General features: G+C 51.8%; 1 protein-coding gene across 2 annotated transcripts in view; it reads left to right on the forward strand.

Moving 5' to 3' along the window:
• Positions 1-502: 502 nt before the first annotated feature.
• The window catches only part of arid1aa (AT-rich interaction domain 1Aa), a 21844-nt gene continuing 3435 nt past the window's right edge, over positions 503-18911 (forward strand). The window contains exons 1-19 of one of the 2 annotated variants that reach the window (XM_030357651.1): positions 503-1698; positions 4141-4359; positions 4471-5217; positions 7618-7879; positions 8721-8810; positions 9129-9299; positions 10439-10856; positions 11356-11501; positions 11621-11706; positions 11853-12062; positions 12629-12833; positions 12983-13136; positions 13348-13511; positions 14202-14397; positions 15765-15899; positions 16662-16758; positions 16882-17800; positions 18003-18133; positions 18742-18911. The exon at positions 18742-18911 is cut by the window's right edge and continues 3435 nt beyond it. In XM_030357651.1, coding sequence (XP_030213511.1) covers positions 799-1698; positions 4141-4359; positions 4471-5217; positions 7618-7879; positions 8721-8810; positions 9129-9299; positions 10439-10856; positions 11356-11501; positions 11621-11706; positions 11853-12062; positions 12629-12833; positions 12983-13136; positions 13348-13511; positions 14202-14397; positions 15765-15899; positions 16662-16758; positions 16882-17800; positions 18003-18133; positions 18742-18911 — 5420 coding nt within the window. In that variant the 5' untranslated portion in view covers positions 503-798. The remainder of the gene's footprint in view (positions 1699-4140; positions 4360-4470; positions 5218-7617; positions 7880-8720; positions 8811-9128; positions 9300-10438; positions 10857-11355; positions 11502-11620; positions 11707-11852; positions 12063-12628; positions 12834-12982; positions 13137-13347; positions 13512-14201; positions 14398-15764; positions 15900-16661; positions 16759-16881; positions 17801-18002; positions 18134-18741) is intronic. The other variant, XM_030357652.1, reaches the window with a different exon arrangement.

The raw sequence follows: 18911 nt of genomic DNA on the forward strand, positions 1-18911 counted from the left end.
GATGTGTTTCACCATGTCCTTTACCAGTGGGGAATAATGTAATGCGATAAAAATAGGGGTGTACATTATCATTAAATGAACTCGCATAGCTTCAATCAGTATGTGGGTATTTCACACTGCAGTTTGAATCACAAGAAGCAACGTGTTCTACCATTTGTGTCGTTCAAAGTATACATAGTACAAAAGTAATAGCACATACTGAAATACAAATATGTAAGAACAATATGTTCTATGAATGAGGATAGCATAGCCTGCAATACCTAACAAAATACCCTAAGGTATAGATTCAGACAGAAATATTTTGGTTAACAAATATCTACGCTGCTAGTTGCTGATATACAAAGTTATGTTAAACTTAGATTGCTTTATGGGGGCAAAATATTCCACAGAAAAAGATAAGCTACACCATGATACACTACAAGGAGAAATCCATCCACTCCGCTAAAGAATCCACTCCATGTTTTGCCGCCGCCTGTGCGCCTCAGTAAGATGGCTGTCTGTAGCCTCGTGCTGCTGCTCCCCGCCTCGACCCGCTCACAGTCACACAACTCAGTCACACAACTCCACTACACTTTCTGTCGGGTTTTACGCATTGTATGGACCCTGACTCATTAAACTAAGCGACTACGGAATACGACGCTCGAATGGTACCCGGATTCGATCCGGTGTAGAGGTGGGAATGAATCGGCACCAGGATGCTTGGTTCTAAGCTATTATTTCTATTCAATGGTAGCTTTTGATTGTGCCTGACTCGAGAGAGAGAGCGAGAGAGAGAGGGGGAGAGAGGGAGAGAGTATCATGGCCGCTCAGGTCGCCACTCTCAACACTAGCCCGCCTTCAGAACTAAAAAAGCCGGATCGAGAACCAAAAGAGGAGTCGGTACCGGGGGAAAAACAGACGGACAAGAAACCCTCGGGATTAGACAGCGGATCACCGGGACGGGGAGACCTGCAGGACGGGGCCGACGGAGGAAATGCAGGGGGAGGAGGGGAACCTGAGATGAAGAACGGGAATGGGAACCCGCCCAGGCCTAATAATAATCAGAATGATTCTATCGGACCGGATGGGAATAACCACCCTGGTATGGTTAATCACCACGGGTCCGCTTTTCCTCCACCCTCGTACGGATACAGTCAGCACTACGGTCGGGCCCCTTTTCATCAACATGGCGGACAACAAAGCCCTGGCATGGCAGCTGCTGCAGGTCCGGTCGTGCAGTCGAGCAACATGATCGACCCATATCAACCCAACTCGCACGACCATGGATTTTCTAGCCATCCGTTCAACAATTACAGCCCCTTCCCAAACAGAACTCCCTATCCCGGCCAAGGATACGGCATGAACTCCCCACGCAATACCCAGGCACCGACAGCTGGGGGACAGCCAGCTAAGCAACAACCAGCGGGAGGACCCACAGCAATGGCTGGATCTTACAATAATCAGAGATATACTATGGGAAACCCTCAGCCCACATCCACCCCGACACTTAACAAACTCCTAACATCCCCCAGTTCTACCCGGGGGTACCCCAACTACCCGCCCGGTGACTACAGCGGTCCAGAAGGCGCTACTAAGGGACCAGCAGACATGGGCAGCAGCGGTCCGTATGGAGGCAGCAACCCGGCCTGGCAACAAAGACCCCATCACCCGTCGCCTATGAGTCCGGGAAGTGCCGGGCCACCGCTTGGCAGAAACCAGGTAAACACTAACATGCCGTGGACCAAGACTTGTGTTCGTACGGTCTCATGTACTGTAGCTGGTTCTCAACACAGCAGGCCAGCCATTGTCTATTGGTAGTTCGCAAAGACTCTAAAATGGCTGCCTCTCATTTTTTTCCCTTTACACCAGTCTATCAAAGTGCTCTTTTAGGTATATTTGTAGGCGAATTCAGGGACCCGAGGACGTAACTCAACGTAGATATAGGCAGTAAATCGGGTGAAACAGCGTCCAGGTAGCAGAAGGCCCGGCTTTAAAGGGTGTAGGTGTAAATACACTGTAGGGCAACGTCTTGTTTTTCCGCGATCGGTTGCACGTACGCACACACAAAACAAATTGAAATTGAACGCGTTTTTCCCTTTACATGTGAGTATACACGATGCACTCGGCCAGAAAACTGAGCTTTAGTGTTTGCGCCTAACTGTAAAATTAAACGTTGTGTTTAACTTTTATTAATGCAAGTATGAAGGGGCTAGATGCTAGATATGTTGCAGTTGTGTGGATTGGTTGAGTAGTGCATGACATGTCGATTCAGACCTCGGAATTAAGAAAGATGGAATATCTGGTGAAGATATTCATAAAATAAAAGCAAACTTGTTCCAAAAAAAAAGAGGATGAAAATGTGTAAATAATGGTGTAGGCTTTGTATTTTGTAGAAGTTGCGTATCCCCCCACACATTGCACTGAGCCTGTGTAAAAGGTGGCCTAAACGAGATGAGTAAGTGACTGCAGTGTGCGTATTGCTTTGCTCTGGGATTTGAATTGTGGAGGTAAAAATCCTTCTGTCAAAGCCAGGAGACAGTTGGTCTTGGGTTGACATGCGAGCTGAGATGTGATTGGCTCGGCATCCGGAGCTCATGGCCATTAATAATTACATGTGGTTTAACGCCACGGTGGCTGATGTGAAAACAGCATTAATTCCTCAGAATGTCCAACATATAGCCATGCTCACTCCTATTCTTGGTAATGTCTTTCCCCATACCCCTCTTTCCCATACATATTATTTATTGGCCCAGTTTTGTTCACAGATTTTTGATATTATTAATGTTATTTATAAATATGCATATATATACCACAAAACATGTGTGATCAGTCAAATGTATCTAATCCAATCTGTCAATGGTATATTAATTATACTTTTAACACCCAATCCCAAGCAATCACAGCCACAAGACTGTTATATCTCACATGTTGGGACCTGATGTGTTTAATATGTATGCATGTGAAGTCCCAAAGAGATTAATGAAAGATGCCAAATTCATATTTAATTCATAATTTGAATCACACTTACCATGGTTAATATAATTTCAAGCTGCACTGCTACATTTCTAATACCCCTTGATATATTCACAATAAAGACAACATTGTCTTTCAAAGCTTTATTCGTTAACAGTAACAAGCATGCTGTAGGCTCTCTTTTGTCTAGACTAGACACCACGACCGAAGGCAAATGAGAGCAGCTCCGCTTGCTTGCGAGGTTGAGTGTTGCTGTGTCTGGCATGCCACAGAAGTTTTACTATGTGGCTGCAAATAATTCCCCCCCTAGCCCCCCCCCCCCAAGCCAATCAGAACACAGTCCACCATCTCTCACCAGCAAAGGGAGTTCCCCCTCTGTCTTATGCAGATTAGCCATGTGCTCTTCTTATTTATTTCATTTTATTATCTTGGATCTGGCAAATGTCACGTAGGAGGACTTTGCGTACTATATTTGTAAAGGGCATTATTCAGCAGGGTAGCCTCTCGCCTCCTAAGCATAACGCAACGGTGGGAACCCCTCCGTATACTGTGCTCCTAAGAAGTGGTTAGACTGGTGAAGTTATAATTTCTTATTCTCTGTCGGCCACTCAGGATTGTATAGATATAGACAATAACGTGAAGTTATTCTGAATGGAAGTCCCAATTACTTTACAAGTGTGTCCCTCAGGTGTACTGATTTACGATTGTAGAGTACATAGTTTCCTGAATGGTTTGCCGATGGCCCCGCTATGACTTCTACACTGTCAGGTCTGGTCCACTCTGCTCTGGTGTCATTCATTCAGAGCCAAAACTACCGACTCCTTACAGGCGGGAAAAAAAAACCCAAAGGCAATCTTGGACTAGGATCAAAACAGGATCCCAGCTGGGATATGTTTAGGAGCGGGCAAGCTGCCCTCCTACTCTAAAGTAGCATTATGTGTTTATAGAGCTCTGTTGAGGACTTAAACTATGGCAATGTAAACATGACCCCCAGAGAAACCTTATGGGCATGGGAAATTTAAAAAAACAAACAATACCTTGTCCAATGAATGCGGAAACACGGTTAAAGGCTGCCAATGTTTTGCTTTTGTTCATCATGGAAGACTCAAAACAGTCCCATGCTTGTTGTGAAAAATGAAGTGTATGCATTTTGTAACCAAGTGTCTTGTCTGTACGATGTCCCTACAGCCTCCTGGACCCATGGACCCGATGGGGAAGATGCGAGGCCAACCGTACGGAGCAGGGAGTCCGTACTCCCAGCAGCCCGGGCAGGGGCCCCCGACCGGGCCCCAACAGGGACCAGGCTACCCAGGCCAGGCGTACGGCCCCCCGGGTCCACAACGATACCCGGTGGGGATGCAGGGACGCGCTCCCGCGGGCATGGGGGCGATGCCGTACGGCCCACAGGTGAGTCTCTCCCGTCCCGGTCCCCCCCCCCCCCCCCCCCCCCCTCGGCTCTGGCCCTCGGTCTGGGTCGAGTGCCGTGCTAACTCCCCGTCTCTCCCGTGCTCTGCTCAGATGGGGTCCTACGGCCAACAGGGGCCGGGAGGGTACGGGCCTCAGTCCCAGGCCCAGTACTACGGCCAGCCCGGCCAGGCCCCCCACCCCGGCCAGCAGCAGCCGGCCTACCCCCAGCCCCCCTCCGGACAGCAGGGCGGGCAGACGCCTTACCCGGGCCAGCCCCACCCGGCGCCCTCCTCCTCCGCCGCTGCCCACAGCCAGGGAGCGCCGGCCTATCAGCAGCCCCACATGCCCCCCCAGGGCCAGGGCCCGCCGCCGGGCGCGTCCCAGGGCCCGCCGCAGCAGACGCCGTATTCCCAAGCGTCGGCGCCTCAGTCCGGCCAGTCGCCGTATCCCCAGCAGCAAGGGCCCCCCAGCCAGGCGCCCTCTGGCCTGCCCCCCTCGCAGGCCGGCCCGCAGGCTCCCGCAGGGCCCCAGAGCCAGTCCAACTACCCGGGGGCAACGCAGGGGCCGCAACAACAGCAGCCGTCCCAGCAGCAGCAGCAGCAGCAGCAGCAGCAGTCCTCCTCCCAGCAGCAGGCAGCCAGCCAGCCCTCACAGCAGACCCCCGGACACGGGCCCCAACACCCACCCCAGGGCCCGTCGGGAGCGTACCCCCAAAACCCTGCCGCTGCACCTCCTACCACACAGCAGCAGCAGCAGCAGCAGCAGCAGCAGCAGCAGCAGCAACAACAGCAACAGCAGCAGCAGCAAGCACAACAGTCTCCTTACCAACGGTTTCCCCCTCAACAACAGCCCCAACAGGTACGCCAATCCTTAGTCATTCTCGTCCTCTCTCTCTCTCTCTCTCTCTATCTCTCTCTCTTTCTCTCTCTTTCTCTCTCTCTCTCTCTCTCTCTCTCTCTCTCTCTCTCTCTCTCGTTCGTTCGTTCGTTCGTTCGTTCGTTCGTTCGTTCGGGAGGACTCCTCTGTTAGCTCCCGAAGCCCCCAACACCCCCTGAAAAACCAGAACCAGCCTTCCTGTCAATTCAGCCGACCCTCTCGGGGTTTATGCTGGGAAGGCTTTAGCATGACCTATAGTTTTTTTTTCTTCTTCAAGAAGAAGAAAAAAAAAATATTACATTTTTTAGTTTTTTATTAAATGCCAAAATGTCACAAGTTTTTTTTTATTTTTACATTTCATAGAAAAACGTGAATTACTATTTTGCAAAGACTGCTATTTTGTCTAAATCTTAAAATGTTAGGTCACCCATAGCTTTGCACAAATAGCTTTCCACAAATACGTTTTTCAAGGCCGAGATCAAGCAGCGATTTTTCTTTTAGTAGTAAAAAAACCCCCAAAGAACTGGGGTTGACCTAAAATAAAAAGACAATAAAAAACACACAGAATTTGAATCCAGTTCTCCAGTGAGACGCAGGCTAGTTATAATCCTATAACCTCGAATGAAACGGGCCATTTGTCTATGGTTAAGTGTACCTTTTTTATGGAGATTTGGGGCAATTCAAAGAGGAATTACGGTGAATGCAGGGAAAGCATTAACTAAATAATCAAAGTGTGTCTTTGCCACAACAAGTCTAGTGCCTGCATCTATGAATTCAGATTGCTTAGAAATCTAGCCAATTTGTAAAATAAATAAAAATGCTTTTATATCCCAAAATACCCCCCTTATTCCTTCGATAAAGATAAAAGATGGGCCATGGTAGCATTTTCAGAATACGGAGAGCCTCTTCTTCAACCGTCCCCTGTGGGACGGTCAACGATGAGAGACTAGTAATGTCAGGATCCCGTTTGAATTGTGCCATGAATTACACATATCACGTTTTAAGAAATCCAAAGTAAATTTTGTCGTCAAACGGTTGTCAGGGAACATACAGTCTTGTGTGAAGCCTCTCTCTGCACTTACAGCTCTAGTCTCGCAAATGATCTGGCCTGATGTGTTTCATCCAGCGACTACTATCCTTTTTATCCATAGAACAGAACGACCAGTTGCTTGTGTGACTAAATCCCGGTACAAGACACACGGGCATCGTGTAAACGTTGGCTTCGGTGGCTCTGGGCAGCCTGTTCAAGTAACGACGTCATTAAGGTGGCTTTTGTGTTTGTGTCGTCTTTCTAATGACATATTTTCCACCGTCTTATACGTCTACAGTGTTGTGGTCCACTGTCAGGGGAAGCACTCTGTCTCTCGATTGCTGCAGCGTAACCCTCAACCCAGTATTTGTATTTTATGTCCCCTGTTTTTGCTGCGTTTTGTTGTCAACACAATAAGAGTACACCATGTTGGTCTGAGGCTCAGAGACGAGCTCTGTGTAAACAACTAGTAAATTGGAGCCGTATTCTGAGGGGGGGGTGTGTGTGCGTGCGCGCGTGTGCGGTGTGTGTGTGTGTGTGTGTTTTTGTTAGTCTTGGTCACATGGCAAGGCTACCGCTGTACGCTGACTCAGCTTACATCCTACAAACCTTGGTAACCATGACAACCCCCTAGCACTAATGTTGCACTCTTCATAGTTATTTATTTATTTGGTGTATTGAAGGATAAATAAGGACAGATTTGTCTGTGGGCTCGGGTGAGTTTCTTTCGGTGCCTGAGCTTGCCTGCTCTGAAAGCACATCCAATAAAACTCCTTCTGAATAGAAAAATAAAAATAAAATCAGTTTTCTCAGTTGCCAAGTCAATAAAAGGCGGGGCAGATTAAATAGGTTAACACACAAATCGTTATTCTACATCTAAGGTCAAGTCCTGAAGCCCCAAAAGCAACGAGTTTAGAGCAGTCTATGCTTTGCATCTTTATATTCTAAAAGCACCGTCGATGTAATTCAAATCTGACCTCTGAATGTAATAATTGTTACAATTAGGGCATTTAGCAGACGCTTTTATCCAAAGCGACTTACATCGGTTAACGCACACATTGACGCACCGACGGCAGAGTCAACCCTGCAAGGCGACAGCCAGATCGTCAGGAGCAGTTAGGGTTAAGGGTCTCGCTCAGGGACACATCAACACTCAGCTAGGAGGATCGAACAAGCAACCTTTCAGTAACAAGACAACTGCCCTACCTCCTGAGCTAAGCCGAACATGGCACGACTGATTGTAATTTCTAATAATTGTTCCAAGCTATAACACCTGTGTTTCCGACTTGTGTGGTTTTAAAAAAAAAAACCTCCGCCTTTCTAAGCGCCCTCTCCTCCCCGCGTGTGTCCAGGATCTGTCGGGCTCCCTCGACGACCTGCCCGTGGGCACCGAGGCGGCCATGAGCCCCGGCGTGAGCACGCCCGGGGTCAGCACGCCCGGGGTGAGCACCCCGGGGGTCTCCAGCAGCCAGGGGGACCAGAGCAACCCGCCCTTCTCGCCCCACACCTCCCCCCACCTGCCGGGCATCCGCGGGCCTTCGCCGTCGCCGGCCGGCTCGCCAGCCAGCGCCGGCGCCGGCCGCAGCGGCCCGCTGTCTCCCGCCAACATGCCAGGTAGGCCCGCCTCACTGCCTGGACCCCGTGCCCTCACTTCCTGGACCCCGTGCCCTCACTTCCTGGACCCCGTGCCCTCACTTCCGTGTCGTGTGGAGGCAGAGGCGAGGGCGGTTCTATTTGAGGGGGGGGGGGGGGAGCCGACTGCGCGCTCATACTTTTTGCGTCTTCAGTGAACATGGCTGTTGTTGTGCGCGCCTTTGATCAATGTTCATGATTGTTGTTAAGGCTTTTAATTATGAGAACATGAAAGCCCTTGGATTGTTTAGTACCTTTTATTTTTATTTTTTTATGCCGTTTGAAGTCCAAACACGCCCGCGACTATTCTGGGTAACACTCTTAGGACTGCGACGAGACCTGAATCTGTGTTCGTCAGGCGGATATTAAACGCACGCTAATTGCAACTCTGCTCCAGCTGGATAGGCTTACAGAGAATCGAACCAATTGCAACCCACGTATCACTCCAGTGCTCGGGTTCCCCATTTGTAACTCAAGGGCCTTCGTCCTTCATTTGTAAGCTAAAGGATTTATTCTGGTTATGTTTTTTTTTTCCATCAAAGAACATTAAGAGGATGTCATTTGAAGGTAAAGTAAAGATTAGGCAAAGAAAGTAAAAAATGAGAACTACCAGTGCAGACAAGTATACAGACATGGAGGTCGACATCAGAGCTTATGTTTTTCCGACCCGAGGTGAATAAAAACTATTGAAGCTTCACGGGAACGATTGAAACCTCATTCAAAGCTACTAAACCCGCCAGCAATTATAATCACCAGTGATGCTGCCCAATCGACCGGGCTGTGCTCCCCGATACTCACCCGGACTCGTGCTCCCCACTCTCAGGGACCCAGATGCCCCCGAGGCCGTCGAGTGTGCAGTCCGACGGCAGCCTGCACCCCTCCATGAGCCAGTCCCCCATGGCCCAGGAACGAGGTACAGCCCCCCCCCCCCCCCCTCTGCCCACCCTCACAACAGAAGATGTCTGCGGATGTTGACATGACAAGTGCTCTTTGTTGCAATGTCATACATTTAAATATTAACAATCTCTCAAATCTGTAACATTATATCCTAGTGTTTTGTTTTTTTATTTGCATTTATTTGATTATCAACGTTGTCCGACTGGCAACTTGGTCATGGTATCTGGCAAAGGTGGCGATGGGGGGGGGGGGGGGGAGATTTGAACCCCCTGTTTGAGTGTGTTTGGGGTGCTTAGCACCAGTCGCTCACCTCTGCCCCTCATGGGTCCGCCAGGGTTCATGCAGCGGAACCCCCAGATGCCCCCGTACGGATCCCCCCAGTCCGCCTCCTCTCTGTCGCCACGCCAACCCTCCGGAGGACAGATGCACGCTGGGATGGGACCCTACCAGCAGAACAACACCATGGGCGGCTACGGGCCTCAGGGGGGGCAATACGGACCCCAAGGTGAGGCTTCTGCGTGGGGGTGTGTTTGTATGGGGGAGGGGGGCGGATTGGGGTGTGTGTGTGTGTGTGTGTGTGTGTGTGTGAGGTGTGCGGATTGAGGGGTGTGTGTAATATAAGAATAAATTATGTTTTTATCACTGCAGTCCCATAATTCTCCTTTAAGTGGAAATTAATCATTTTTATTACAGCTGAGAAAATATTTACTTTTGAATTGCTCAATTTATCACTCACAAGTTCCCTCCAGCGGTGAGGAAATGATTCTCCCCCCCCCCCCACACACACACACGCGTCCCGCTAGAAGCCAAACCTATGGAACACGTCTGTAACTCGGGACAGGAGTTGCATTCTGTGGCTCGTTCCCTCCCTAGCGCGCTCTGGTGCAGCTATAAATAGTGGTGGAGCAGAGAGTCAGCTGACGTAGCGGAGCCCAGGCCGTGACGGAGGTTCGCAGCTCGCAGCATAGCTTGGCCGCGCGCTGTAGGAACAGATAATTCGCTCCACACACTGTCCATCCGGATGCCCTCTCCTATCTGGGCCTCGTACCAGCCTCGCCATACGTGCATTGAGCCCAAACTCCTTCCCCCCCCCCCCCCCCCCTTCTTCCTAGCCTTGACGTATGCACTTAAGTTAAAGCTAGGGTCGACAATTTGGAGAAAAGCAGCAAGATAAGCTCGATTTTTTTTTTTGAATGTGTCCAACTGAAAAAGGTCCCCACCCTCCCTCCAGGCCTCCGAGCAGAGCCGCTCCCCCAGAACACATGACTAGCTCGCTGGCTTTAGCAATAGCTATGCTTGTGGGAGGCTCCAGCTATTGGCAATAAGTGCATTGGCAGTGCCTGTAGGTAGGTAGGTAGGTAGGTAGGTACGTAGGTAGACAGAGAGACGGGTAATGTCTGTGTTCGAACGGGCTTTTATCAGCCCTGCCAGATCCACAGATAACGTATAACGTAGCAATTTATTCATCGATTGTTTTTCTTGGATGGAAAGACAATTTCAACAAGTATGACCCAAAAAGGGATTCTAAAGTAAATTCCCCTCACTTAGATCAAAACGACAACGTTTCATCCAAAATGTATCGTTGTTAATTTCGCTTCAAAGAAATATGAATCATAACCGTCTTGTGTGTTTTTTTTTTCTCAGGTTACCCCCGGCAACCCGGCTACAGCAACATGCCCAACGCCAACTACCAGGGTCCGGGCGTGGGGCCCATGAACCCCATGGCGGCCCAGGCCGGAGGGCCCCCCTACACGGGGATGCCTCCCGGTCGCATGCCCCCCGGGCAGATGGGAGTGCGCCCCTACGGGCCCAACATGGGGCCCAACATGGGACCCAACATGGGACCGAACATGGGACCCAACATGGGCCCCAACATGGGGCCGAACATGGGACCCAACATGGGCCCCAACATGGGCCCCAACATGGGCCCCAACATGGGCCCCAACATGGGCAACATGCCGCCCCAGGTGGCCTCGGGGATGTGTCCCCCGCCGGGCCTGAACCGGAAGCCCCCGGACGGTGTGGCCATGCAGCACGCCGCCTCCAACTCCATGCACAACAGGTGGGCTCCCGGGGCAGAGCGGCGTGCGAGAGCGCCGACGATCAGGACGCCCGTTACTCACGTCTACTCGATTTAAAAAACAAACAAAAACAAAAACAAAAAAAAAACTGTGTCATTGTTCCCCTCTTTTTATCGCAATGTATTTTTAAGCATCCCGTTAGATTTATGAGGGAAATACGGTTGGAGGGGCTGTTGTGTTTAGTGGCTCGTATCCGTGGAAGCCATTCCGTCAGAGTGCCTCGCTGATAGAGCGACGGCACTCGGCCTCAGCGCTCCCTCTGCATTGATAGCGGATGTATTAATGGCAGGTGTGACGACGGCGAGGCAGGTTTAAAGAAGTACTACACCGTTGTAGTTAACCCCATGTTCCTTCAGGGGATGCAGTGCAGCAGATGGAAAAGTACTCCACCGCTTTTAGTTTACGCCGTTTTCGTTCAGAAGATGCGGTGTAGAAAAATACTTTGACTTGGTTTGACCGAAAAACGTCCTTCCTTCGCAGGATGCCTGGCTACCCAAACATGCCCCCGGGTATGATGGGCTCCGGCCCTCCATACGGACCCCCCATGAACAACATGTCCGGCATGATGAACCCCCAGGGGGGCTCCCCTTACCCAATGGGCCCCAACATAGCCAACAACTCCACTGGTAAGTTCGACTCTCGTGTGCAAGCCAGTGTTGAATATCAATAAAGCACTCGACAAAGAGTACCACGGTTTCTGTTGTAGTAAAACTGAGCTGACTGTAAACCTCCCTCGTGTGTCAAGGTATGGCTCCTAGTCCCGAGATTAACAATAAGATGAACAACAAAGTGGATGGAAGCGTGACCCCTAAACCGGAGCCCAAATCCAAGGTAATCCAGATTTTATTTTTTCTGCCCACCTCCCCCCCGTGAGGCCAACATCTCAACGAAGTAGATGCTCTCAAGTTTTCTCTCTCGCTGACACGCCCCTCGTTCCCCCCCCCCCCCCCCCCCCATCCTTGCGTTCCCCCGAACAGAAGTCCAACTCGTCAACGACCACCAACGAGAAGATCACGCGTCTGTACGAGCTGGGCCCGGAGCCCGAGAGGAAAATGTGGGTGGACCACTACCTGGCCTACATCGACGACAAGGCCATGGGGATGACCAACCTGCCCGCCGTCGGCCGCAAGCCGCTGGACCTCTTCCGCCTCTACATGTCGGTCAAGGAGATCGGCGGCATGGCGCAGGTACGACGTCCGCCCACCGCGTCGGCCGCGTCCCCCCCCCTAGCATCCAATTGGCATGTCCTTCATCGACGACGAATCGACAGTTCAGACTTGTTAAAAGTGAATGAAACGGTGGTTGCGTAACTTCAGAGCTCCGACGTGACGTCAGTTCCACCATCGAACCGGACGAGCCTTCGTCGTTAATGGGAATTAAATTATTTTAAAGATGTTTGTCGATGAGCAAACACTCATTTGGAGTTTTATTATGCAAATTGTGTGCGTTTACTTTTCGCTCTGATTATAGGAATAGGGGCAATCGTGAGCTGCTTCACGGATTCAATTAGCTAGCCTGGTTTGTCTCCTCTCTTCTTTTATGTTTCCAAAATAAGCATAAATTGCCGCTGCATACGTCAGTGATGTAAGCAAACTTTGGGCCTCCCATGTTTCCCGCTCGACTGAACTTCCAACAGCAACCTATCGATGTTACAAGTCGGAATATCCGAGGTCAAAGTTCAGAGTTCAGATTTGCATTGTATGAGGAATAACCTCTGTGCTGTTGTCGTCGTCTCCCCCCCCCCCACCCCCAGGTCAACAAGAGCAAGAAGTGGCGCGAGCTGGCCACCACGCTCAACGTGGGCACGTCGAGCAGCGCCGCCAGCTCCCTGAAGAAGCAGTACATGCAGTGTCTGTTCGCCTTCGAGTGCAAGGTGGAGCGCGGAGAGGAGCCCCCGCCCGAGATCTTCACCGACAACAAGAAGAACCAGGCCCCCAAGATCCAGCCCCCGTCCCCCGGTGAGTCCCAGGACCCCCCCATATCATCAAATCCCCAGAACCCCTCTCGCCTCTCCCTTGCCGTCGTGCGCCCTGTTTCCTCGTTATTAAAGCCGTGTGTCCTATCTGTCCCCCCCCCTCCTCCCTCCTTCTTTATTTCCAAACTGAAGCGTCCCTGTGTTCCACAGCCGGCTCGGGGTCCCTCCAGGGCCCCCAGACGCCCCAGTCCACCAGCAGCTCCATGGCCGAGGGGGGAGACCTGAAGCCCCCCACCCCGGCCTCCACCCCCCACAGTCAGATGCCCCCGCTGCCCCCCGGGGCGAGGTGAGTCCCCCCCGCCCTGCGTCATCGAAACGTTCCCTCGATGTTCTTCGGTCCCACGCCCGTCGGCCTGAATGTGTGACACGTATAAAGACGCGCCGGCGTTTAAAAAACCGACTAAGCTCTTTCGTTCCTCTTCCTCCCTCTGGGTCGCACTCCTCTTCTTCGTCGCTCCCCGCCACCCCTTCCTCTTCCTCTTCCCCCCCCGGAGCAGTGTCAGCCTGCAGGACCCCTTCGCCGAAGGGAGCGACCCGGCCTTCCCCCGGAGGAACCTGACCCCCAACTCGGGCTACCAGTCCGGCATGAGCACGCCGGAGATCCAGGGCCGCATGGGCCCCTACGAGGCCAGCAAGGACCCCTTCGGGGCCATGCGCAAGGGTACGTTGGCACGTGGGTGATGGGGTCGGGGTGTCCCTAGCGTGTTAAGAACGGGGTACCGGGGTTCGAGTGGGCTTCGTTGTACCGGTGGGATACGGTAATTGGGGTTGTCCACACATCCTGAAAAAGTCTTAAATTCATGCTTCTAAAATTAAGGCCTTAAAGTCTTAAATTCGTAACAAATGTCATATGCTGGTCTTAAATACTGTAACACAAGGTCTTAAATTTGTCGGCGCAGGACTATTTATTTTTTTTATTTTTCTCGAGGGACTTTTCAGGAAGGACATGTAGAGAGGCTTCTTTCTTGCTAGCTGCATATATAAACGATTACCTGCGTGCTTGCTAGCTAGTCTGCGACAATGGGCAGGTGGATGAGTCTCATTGAGGGACACACGCGCTATGCTTGGGTTATAATACAGCCGGATCCCCCCCCCCCACCATCGCGTGTTTTAGGTCTTAAATTTCCTTCAAGGTGGTCTTAAAAAGGTCTTAAATTTGACTTACTGAAACCTGCAGATACCCTGTAGGTTAGGTGGTTCAAATGGGTGGGCTGTTGATGTATACGAATGTATTTCCTCCCGGTGTATTATCGATACGCCCCTCGTCTATCGTCCAGCCGTGAGCAGCGGGCCTTACTCTCCCTCTCTTGATTTGTTATTTGAGCGTACGGGTGTCAACTTGTGTCCCCAGTGAGCGAACAGTTCCTGCCCGCGAGCCAGCCCCCGAGTGGTGGAGCCGGGGAGCCACCGCCACAGCCCCCGCCCCAGCAGCAGCAGCAGCAGCAGCAGCAGCAGCCTCCGTTCAACCGGGGGCCTCCTGGAGCCATGGGGAACATGCCAATGGGGCCCAGGCAGCAGTACCCGTACGGCCCCGGATATGACAGGAGGTGAGCATGGGTTCCTGGCATCGAGGGGGGGGGGGGGGTCGAGGCCTGATATTAATACCCTTCTGATGTTAATTACATAGTGCTGCTTTCCATTTAAAGACTAAATTCAACTCCTATGCAGTTCATTAAGACAAGTGGACGCACACTAAAATAAATTATTTATGATGTCCTACTGAAATAGTTGGATGTTATGATTACATTACTTTGCAAGCTAGTTTTTTTTTTTTTATCTCTTGGTTTGAAGTGTTTGGTGTGCGTCTCCTACTATGTATTAGCCAGTTAACCAGACGAGTTCACCAGCGGTTAAAGGAACCCAAAAGGCAAACATGGGTATCATTTCGATTTTTCTTTAACCCGGATTTGTCAACATAAAACAGAACATCAGTCTGCCTCGTCTAGATTAGTCACGCCATTGTATCATAGGAAGCGACACGCGTTGCAAATTAGACTTGGGCCCGTGGAACTGAAAGTATCATACTTGTGTGGCAATTTTCCAAAATATATTTACTGTTGCATATTTTATAACCAACCAAAATATATTTACTGTTGCATATTTTATAACCAGGAGCACGGTATCAGAGGGAAACTCTGTTTATTTATTAAGTAAAACAAGAGGCGCTCTTTAAGAATACACTCGGGACCCCAGCAACACTAAGAGGGGAAACACAATCCGTCGTATTGACCCTAATTAAATAAAGAGGATAGGATGCTGTAAACGAAGACCGTGGCTTTAGTGGATAATAATCAGAAGTCATTTAGTTGTAGACCCCAACATCGTGGGGTAACAGAGGTAGAGCTACACCAGTAAACCCACCGTAGTATGGTAACGAAGGCAGCGTTACATCAGTAAACCCTAGTGGGAGAGAGGCAGCTACACCAGTAAACCCACCGTAGTATGGTAACGGGTAGTGTTACACCAGTAAACCCTAGTGGGAGAAGAGAATGTATTCAAATGTTCTCTGGAAAAGTTCAGATTTAGATTCTTCTGTGGTATCGATTGATGGTTTTGCTTTATTCTTACACTTCCATCAAATTTCTTGGCAAAGTGAGCCCCAAATCAGTGATGCGTTGAGTACACTACAGGGCGAAAAGCCCCATAAGCCAATAAGTGTATTAAAGTGAAACCCTTTAAAACGATGATCTCTTACCTGCCCGGGGAGGGTTCTGTAGTCAAACATCAACGCTTGGCTATCGGACGTAGCATCTGGACCCCGTGTTCCGCCGTTTAACCGTCCGTCAGCAGCCCCACGCTGTGACCGTTCACCCCTGGCTGGCTCCTCCCTCACTCATTCATTCTTTGTGTGTGTGTGTGTGTGTGTGTGTGTGTGTGTGTGTGTGTGTGTGTGTGTGTGCGCGCGCGCTCCCAGACCAGAGCAAGGGATCGGCCCCGAGGGAAGCATGGGCCCCAGCGGCCCTCAGCCAAACCCCATGATGCCCGCCAACACCGAGGCTGGGATGTACTCGCCAAACCGCTTCCCCCAGCAGCAGCAGCAGCAGCCACGGTCAGTTCAGTCCCATAATCAGGAGAGGGGCAGAGGCATTTGATTTGAATGTGCCGGTGGGTTGATTGCAGGGGATACCCCAGGGGGGCTGCAAGGTAAATTGGGAAGGCTTCAGGGAAGCCGGTGGAGTCTAGATTTGATTTAATCATTAGTTATTGTCTTTTTACGATTGGCGCTCAGAGGTAAAGCGGAGTGGGGAAATGTACACTCTTGCACGTTATTTCTTAGATCGCTTTCCCTCGTGTTGCTTTTTCTGTTTTACAATATTTTAACTGCACTCTGCGAGAACCAAATGAAAGGCATAGATTTCTTATTGGAGAATGTCAATAGCCCGTTTTAATGTCTTAATATTATTAGCTTTCCTATTAAAGAATATTGGGAGCCATAATTTGTTACCGGCAGTGGATTAGGGAACATGGCTTAAATGCTCGAGGCACGTTCTGGGATCCAGTGAGCCAGGTTCTGTTTGATGAAACCACATTTATATGCATTTGAATTTGTCAAATCCAGTCGGCAAGAAAATGCAATATACCTGTGATCTAGAGTCCTGCACGGACTGTGAGGGTAGATTCATGCTCTTTATATTTATACATAAAGCTAGCGGATAGAAAATAGGCAATGTCTTTCATCTGGGTTTTAAGACAAAAGTTCATATTTGTGTGTTTTTGTGATATTTGGTTTGGCAGTGAATTCACTCTTTTCACTCGTTAGTGGCAATTTGCATTTGAATGGACAAACTAATCGCCCCGAATGTGTTTGCAGGCATGATTCCTATGGTAATCAGTATCCTGGCCAGGCAACGCCCCCTAGTGGCACCTACTCCAACCCGCAGCCCGGAATGTACCCACAGCAACAACAGGTAAAGGACGAAAAGCATTAGAATTATTAAGAAATTTAATCTATTATTTAAATAATCGAAGCTATATTTGGCGGTATGCTAATGGCTACTCGAGTCCAAAATGTCTGCATTTTGCGTCCGCAGAGCTACAAGCGTCCCGTGGAGGGGGGGTACCCGCCCGCCAAGCGGCACGAGGGGGAGTACAGCGGGCCCTTCCCGGGGGGGCAGACGCCCGCCCAGCAGCAGCAGCAGCAGCAGCAGCCGGGGGGCCCCTCCGCGGCCCCGGCCGGCCAGCCCGACTCCTACAGCCAGTACGGCGGCAGCGGGCCCCCGGGGCCCTACTCCGGCCCCGACCGCCGGCCGCCCGGCCCCCCCGCCGCCCAGTTCCCCTTCGGCTTCGGCCGGGAGCGCATGCAGGCGGCGGCGGCGGCGGCGGCGGCGGCAGGGGCGGGGGGCGGACCCGCCGCCCAGCCCAACATGCCCCCGCAGATGATGCAGCCGGGCGGCCCCGAGGGGCCCCCGGGCGGTATGTGGCAGGGGGGCCGGGGGGACATGAACTACCAGAACTTCCCCAACCGGCAGGGGGGTCCCGGCGCCTCGGGCCCGGGCTACCAGGCCATGACCCGCTCGGAGGAGATGATGACGCCCGAGCAGCGCATGGCCCACGAGGGCCAGTGGGGCGGCCAGATGGGGCCCGTACGGCAGCCGCCGTACGGCCCCGGGGGGGGCGGCGGGGCGGGGCCCCCCATGTCCCGCTCGCTGCAGCCCAACTACCAGAGCCCGCAGGGCGTCCAGAACCACATTCCACACATTCCCGCGGCGCCCAGCCCGGCCTCGGTGCCGCGGCCCCTGGAGAGCCGCACCTCGCCCGGCAAGTCGCCCTACGCGCACGGCGGCGGGATCAAGATGCAGAAGGCGGGCCCGCCCGTGCCCGCGTCCCACATCGCGCCCCCCTCGGTGCAGTCGCCCCTCATCCGGCGAGACATGCCTTTCCCTCCGGGCTCCGTGGAGGCCACCCACCCCATCCTGAAGCCCCGGCGGAGGCTGACCATGAAGGACATCGGTACGGGCCCCCATAGCTAAACACCCCTTTTGGTTGACTTATTGACTTCTATTTTGGTTTGGTTTCATCCGTCCCCCCCTCCCTCCCTGTTTTGGGGCACAGTCTTTGCCTCTTAGTCTTTAAGAGCACCTCGGTGTTACAAAGCTCCACGCACACACACACACACACACACACACTCACGGCGTCCTGTGTCCGTCCCCAGGGAGCCCCGAGGCGTGGCGCGTCATGATGTCCCTGAAGTCGGGCCTGCTGGCGGAGAGCACCTGGGCACTGGACACCATCAACATCCTGTTGTACGACGACAACAGCATCGCCACCTTTAACCTCGCCACGGTAAGGCCGGCCCCAGGATGACCCCGGAGACGGGTTAGAAGACGTGTAAAGGTGGCAGGTGGCCGAACGGTAAAGGGTTAGGATCCAGAGCAGACACGAGGGTAAAGAGAGGCCGTTTAGACACAGAGCCATCCACCACCCAGGACCATGCTGAGGAACAGCGACTTCGTTTTTTTTGGACCCCAAAGTGAAAATGCTCATGGTTTTGAAAGGACCGGTCCTTTTAATATAACATGTGTAACATGTCAATGATGTTTGTTGCGCCCAGTTTTAAATGAGGATTTATTTATAAATATTTATATATTTTTATTGATTTATAAGTTTGACAGTTTTAACTGGTAGTTTTAGGCCCAATCCCATTCCTACCCCTTACCCCTTCCCCTTCCCCCTTCCCTTGGCTTTGAAGGGGTAAGGGGAAGGGGTAAGGGGAAGGGGTAAGGGGAAGGCGTAAGGGGTAGAAATGGGATTGGGCCTTAATCTGTCAAATAACGTCTTTAAAGGGCCACAATAGAATACAGAAACGTCGGTCGATGTCTTAACATGGCAGTAAAAGAGGTTAAGAGAAGGTGGTCTAACCAACGGTTCCCCTGCTCTCTCGTGCGCCCCAGCTTCCCGGGATGCTGGAGCTGGTGGTGGAGTACTTCCGACGCTGTCTCATCGAGATCTTCGGCATCCTGCGCGAGTACGAGGTGGGCGACCCGGGCCAGCGGACCCTGATCGACCCCGACGCGCTGACCCGGGACTGGGCCGGGGCGGAGGAGGAGGACGAGGACCCCCG

Source organism: Gadus morhua, chromosome 6, assembly GCF_902167405.1.
Source record: "Gadus morhua chromosome 6, gadMor3.0, whole genome shotgun sequence".
Lineage (NCBI taxonomy): Eukaryota > Metazoa > Chordata > Actinopteri > Gadiformes > Gadidae > Gadus > Gadus morhua.